The sequence below is a fragment of the Phalaenopsis equestris genome, unplaced genomic scaffold (genome assembly GCF_001263595.1).
Source record: "Phalaenopsis equestris unplaced genomic scaffold, ASM126359v1 Scaffold000719, whole genome shotgun sequence".
In the NCBI taxonomy this organism is placed as follows: Eukaryota; Viridiplantae; Streptophyta; class Magnoliopsida; order Asparagales; family Orchidaceae; genus Phalaenopsis; species Phalaenopsis equestris.
In genome coordinates, this window is record NW_018165159.1 from 191,251 (window position 1) to 197,567 (window position 6,317).

General features: G+C 32.2%; 1 protein-coding gene across 1 annotated transcript in view; it reads right to left on the bottom strand.

The window, feature by feature from the left end:
* Positions 1–6,317, bottom strand: part of LOC110030446 — a 48,782-nt gene that overhangs the window by 27,828 nt on the left and 14,637 nt on the right. Inside the window, exons 5-8 of the mRNA XM_020733160.1 lie at positions 4,555–4,726; positions 3,705–4,016; positions 2,617–2,820; positions 79–558 (exon numbers count right to left, since the gene is read on the bottom strand). Coding sequence (XP_020588819.1) covers positions 79–558; positions 2,617–2,820; positions 3,705–4,016; positions 4,555–4,726 — 1,168 coding nt within the window. The remainder of the gene's footprint in view (positions 1–78; positions 559–2,616; positions 2,821–3,704; positions 4,017–4,554; positions 4,727–6,317) is intronic.

Below are 6,317 nucleotides of genomic sequence, written 5' to 3' on the forward strand. Positions count from 1 at the left end.
AGACACTGGTTGCGATACTTGAAAATAAAGAAACTTTTTTAACAACTAAATTCACAATAACGAAATTGCGCAGCTAACCTCCTCCATTTCCAGTCTCTCAAAATCTTCAGCAATTTCCATCTGACTGATATCATCCCAATCAAATTGAGTGGGAAATTCCGGTGAAGCAGATTCATTAAAGACCAGTGGACTTATTTGAGATTTGCGAGGTAATTCTTCCTCGAGTATATCTATGATGCTTTCTCTTTGGATTGCAGGAAGGTTGCTTTGATAATTTTCGTTGTCAAGCAAATCCCATGACCATGTTTGTTGCTTAATTTGGGAAATTGACCCTGGAAGGAATGAATCCGATGGAAATTGAAGCAAACTTTCTATAAGATTTGCGAAATCGCTGATACAATCTGATACGAACATATTCTCAGCTAATAATCTCCCCTCATAAGCAATAGAATGGGCCAGTTTTGACAGCCTTTTATCTTCTATAAGAAGTAAAAAAGCACTGGCCAAGGTGTCTATATCATGAGGGCGGAAAACTAGACCATGTATTTTATCATTAACCTGTAATGCCAAGCTAAATTCAGAAAAGTAATCTGTTAACGAAACATAGAAATGTGTTGGGCTTCAAGAAAAGTTAGGTTCATTTACATATATTTCACCCAATTCCTATGTATTTACATATCTAACACCTAAACTTTACTTTTTACATTTTTACCACCCAAAATATTCATATCACATCAAAAATACTACCATTTTAACTTTTAAAAACTAAAATATACTTCCATGCATAGGTAAGGTGGTATGTAAGAATTGAAGTTTAGATGTTATATATGTAAATACCTAACACTTGAGTGGTATGTATGTAAATCTTCCTAAAAGTTATAGGACAAAACAATTAAAAGAGAGAGGAGAGTGGGAAGACAGGTAGTTCGAATTTCACTTAGGATATGTCTGCTTATCCATCCATAAAAGTAAGTAGACTCGCCATTTCTGAAAATAAAAGTAGAGGAAGTCACTTCTTAAAAGATTATTTAATTATCAGCTGAGAGTAGACACTTCCCCAATAAATATACTAAAATTAATAGATATAAATACAACCGATAAAAACATACTTGTTATGTAACTTTATATGCTCTAAAATATTATGTATTAAAATATGTATTATGTAAGAGAAAAGTGTCAAAATAGTCAACCGAGTTTTTGTAGGGGCTATTTTAGTCACATAGTCTAAAAAAGTGACAATTTAGTTACCTCTCTACTCCTATATGGGGACTACTTGAGCCCACATATTAAAAGAGCATGAGGTCTAATTTGACAACTTTACAGACTTAGGGACTAGGAAGGCCTTATGTAAATAGCTAGAGGACTATTTTTGCACTTTACTGGATTATTTAAAGAGAAATGCTAAGCATACCCGATTTTGTGCTCCCCATCTCACCGATACTTTATGGTAAATCATGTTATTTTTTAAATTGTTTGCAATCTTCTCTTAAATTACAAATGTAAGGTGAAAGGCTTTTTAAGAGATGAGTTACATAGATTGAATGAAAGTGTGTCGATAGAGTGTTATTGTCTTAAAGATATGCTATTTACAATAATTAGTAATATGTAATTGTGTGTTTATACAAACACAAAAAAAATGTTTTAATAATTTAAAAACCGTTAAGAATTATAAAAGTTTTTATTCAATATTATACTTGTTATATCATAGTAAATTAATAGTTATTATCCAGTAAACTATGCATTACATCTTCACTATTTTAGTAGAATTAATAATTTAGCATTAATTATTGTCTATAAAATTGTAAAATTTATTTCAGTATATTTTGTTATAAGTTATAGGGGAAGTTACATACATACTATACAATTCCTATATATTTACTTATGTAACACCAAATCTTTGACTTCTATATTTATAACACTCAAATATTTCTTATCGCATCAAAAATATCACTATGACTAACGTTTAAAAGTAAAATACAATTTTTCATGTAGGTAAAGTGCTATAAATGCAAGAAAATCAAAATTTAGTTGCTAGACATGTAAATACATAAGAATTGTGTGGTATGCATGTATATCTTCCTAAATTATATTGTTTCAATGTAAAAATAAATTTTGTATTCATGTGTATATGAGTAGCAGTATAATAGTAAGAAGGTAAGATAATCATAATTAATGACTTTCCAAACTTTGACTTCAAGGCATATGAGTCAAAAAGCTATTAATGAACTAACCGATTTCCTAAGAGGAAGCATTTCTCACTTTCCCGGTTAAGCAAGCAGTTGAAATGACCTCTTTCCCCTCTTCCCACTTTCCACTTCTTGCATGCTAAAAAAAAGGAAATTTACCTACCTAGCACACAATTCTCATGTATTTACATATCTCACACCTACATTTTCATATTTACATACATAGCACTCCGGCGCTTTAAAACTATGCATGAAAAGACATATTTCACTCTCAAAAAGTAATAATAGTACTATTTTTTATGTAATATAAAAGATTTGAGTACTATATGTGTAAATATGGAAGTTTGGGTATGAGACATGTAAATACATAAGAATTGTGAGCTATTTATGTAAATGCCCCAACAAATAAACACGTGACAGTTACACTTACATATTTAGTTATGATAGAGAAATCAGGAACAATGATTGGGATTTGGAAAGACATGGCCCGCACTAAAAGCGACGGAAAGGTCTGCTCCTCTTGGAAGGACCCATATAGGACTATATCAGCAATCATTATAACACCATTCACATCTCCATCCATACCATAATGCTTTATAGAATTAAGAGGAAAACCCATACGAGAAGCAAGCTTCTGTTACAACAAAATAGGAGTGAGAATCAAGAAGGAAAAAAACAAACAAAGTCTGTTTCTTCTCACAAAAAAAATTAGGGGCATTTACATAAATACCACCCAATTCCTATGCATTTACATATCTAATACCTAAATTTTCTTTTTCTCATTTATACTGCCCATATATTTCATATCACAAAAAAATGCCACTATTTTAACTTTTTAAAGTGAAGGGAAATACTCATTTCCATGCATAGATAAGGTGGCATGTGTGTGTGATATATATATATATATATATATATATACATATATATCTGTGTGTGTGAAAATTGAAGTTTAGGCTTAGATACGTAAATACATAAAAGTTGAGAGGTATGTATGTGTAAATCTTCCAAAAATTTAAATGAAAATTTTCAATTTAAAGTTCAACATGGTTAAAATCAAAGCCTTCTCCCATCGCCAATTGGGTAGTCTTTTCAGAGGCTATACTGAGGACTAGGAGGAATTCAAGGGATGAAAAAAATCAAATAAGGAAATAAATGATAGCTTTTATCTCTTCAGCACAAATGCAATGAAGATTTATCAAATAAGCACCGTTAAACAAAATGGCAAAAAAAACTTATGTATTCTAACAACAGAAATAAGCTAAAATCACTGTCAACAGAAATCTTGCAATTTCAATAAAGGCTACTAATATAGACATTATCAAAATAAAAACTAAAAAGGGAAAACCAATTGAAATGTAAAATAAAATGGATAAGCTCAAAATTTTTGCAGAACAAATTTAAAATGATCGGTTTTAAGAAATTTACATTCTTGAAGTGTGAATGTTGTAATCATATATAAATTTAGCATTGAGCAGAAATATTAGATTCACAAGCACCAGAATTGCAAATAACAATTACCTCAAAATCAGAGCCAAAAGAATCAGTTGTGTTCCCACACAAGAAAGCAAACTTCAATTTTCCTCCAAGATCATTTATTCTCATAATTTTCATAAACTGAAGAGTTAAAATGCTTGCAGCATAGCTCCATGGAATATCATTATAGAAAAAATAACTCCCAATAATAGTAATTATTAGATCATCATCATGGAATCCATACTCTTCCCGTAAAGAATGCCGACGAGATTTGATGAGTCTTTTTGCTGCCCAGACATCAGCTGGAGATCCAGAAATCACATAAAAGTTTCCAGTATCTAATGAAGCATATATCATCTGACAGATAAATAGCATACAAGTTAGAAAACAACATTTATTCATTAAAAGTGAACCAGAAGTGTCAAAATATGACCCGACACATCAACTTGACCTGAAATAGACTCAAAAAGTTCGAGTTTTGGTTGATCCAAATAATTATTGGGCCGAATTCAGGTCAAGAATACTAACCAGTTTAAATTTTTGGGTCGGGTTTAGGCTGAGCCACCAGCCCAAAATTGACTTGAAACTGACCTGCTAACCCAAATTTCTCAAAATCAACCCACCATCTTAAATTTGGCTTGGGATTGACTCGAAATCGACCCAGCCCGAAATAGTTGTTATGCTTATGATAATCAAGTTATAAGCATCAGGTTTGGACCAGCGGGTTGAAGAGAGATCAAATTCAGGTTGGACTTTCTGAACCATTTAATAATCGGGTTGGGTTCGAGTCAAACAATTTTGGGTCAGACTTGAACCTAACCCAAGAACATGATTTGATACCCCTAAAGTTAACTATGCCGACAATGATAGTCACTGTAAACAGCATGTTACTTACTGGTAGAGAGTAGTCTGAAAACACCACAGCGTTTGCCCTACTGAAAGCACTTCTCCAGTCAGTGATAAGATCTTTCTTTTGCAAGGCTATATAAGAGGAAAGCCGCTTACTAAAGTTGCCCTCCTGAATAAGCCATATAAGTGGTACGGAACTGAAAGGATCTTGCATTAAACTGCAAAAGAGCAACATAGAATAATTAATGCTAAGTTTCATTATTTAGGAATGACATTCTAAGGAAAAGCAAGTCACATCTAAAGGCCAACAGATGTTATTTGCCGATTTGAAAAGATGGCCGAAGGGGAAAATTTTGGCAATGATATCGCAATAATAAGATACTGCAACATTAGTTAGTTTTTTTTTTTTTTTTTTTGGGAACATGAATCATCTAATAGTTTTATATGACGATATTTTTCTTTTAGTTATATATATATATATATATATATATATATATGGGCATTTACATACAAAAACCACATAATTCTTATGTACTTGCATGTCTGACACAGTTTCATATTTACTTTCATAGCATTCAAATCTTTAGCATCATGACACAAAAATACCACTATTACTAACTTTTAAAAGCAAAATGCATATTTTCATGCATAGGTTTATGACACAACAGTGTTATAAATGTAAATACAAACTATGAGTTAGAAATAAAAATCAATCAAAATTGTGTGCAATGTATATAAATTTCCCATATATATATGAAAAGAAAAAATGAATTTTGAAAATTGCATGGAAACATTTACATGTAACCTTAATTAACGAGTTGGTACGTTATATATCCTCCCGTTATCTCCCTAGCTCTCTTAGTCCATATTCGTCTCACAATTTTCCTCAACAAAGGAAGTGCCAAAGATTTGGAGCTTCAGCAAATGCAAGCCTTCACAATGGTTTCCTGTGCAGTCTTATTCATGCATCTGCAGAAAGTTCCTATCAGTGACTTTAAATGTTGAACTTGGGATCTCCATACTACAATAAAAGCAAATTAACCATTGTTCCATCCCCCTTTACAACTAGCTTAATGTTTAAAAATTGGTCATTTTTTAACAACATGTGCCAGTCCTCGCTGTTTGGCAGAGAGGAGTGGTGAGTTAAAATTGCTTATTGATTCAAGAATCAAGATGCTTGGCATTCATCACTACATAAATGGTTATTGTTGAACTATGTTCAGTTTCAATCACAGGACAATTGGTTATAAATCATAAAAAAGTATATTCTAACAAGGAGAAAGAATTAGAGGAGACGACTTTGGAGGAAGAACGATCAAGAGAGTAGAGGGCTGGAGGTACTTCAAAATACGGTACTCTAGCATGGAATCTATATGTGTTACATTAGCAATAAAGAGTAAAGAGATGGCACGAAATGAAGAGAGTATGTCTCTGTCGGCACTTAAAAGAAGAAAGTTATGTTTGGGGGTCGCCCGTAAGAAGCTGTCGGTCGCCGGGATCGAAATTTCGTCGCCCGCTTCGATATATATATAATTATTAATTTACGTATATATATATAATTTTAGAAAAATATGAAATCAAACTGACCTCATATTTTTCACAGTTTAAATGAAAGAGCACTCTACCGCAAATCATATATCTACCACGAGAGATAAACACAAGATTTGAGGATGAGGCTCGATCAAATAAACTAGGAAAACATATGACATCCGTTTGGGTCTGCGAAACCGTTTTATTTGCCGACAAGTTCCCCTATTTAATACAAATAATTAAATAGGGTTTATTTTAAGCTGAGTTCGGAAAAGCTTC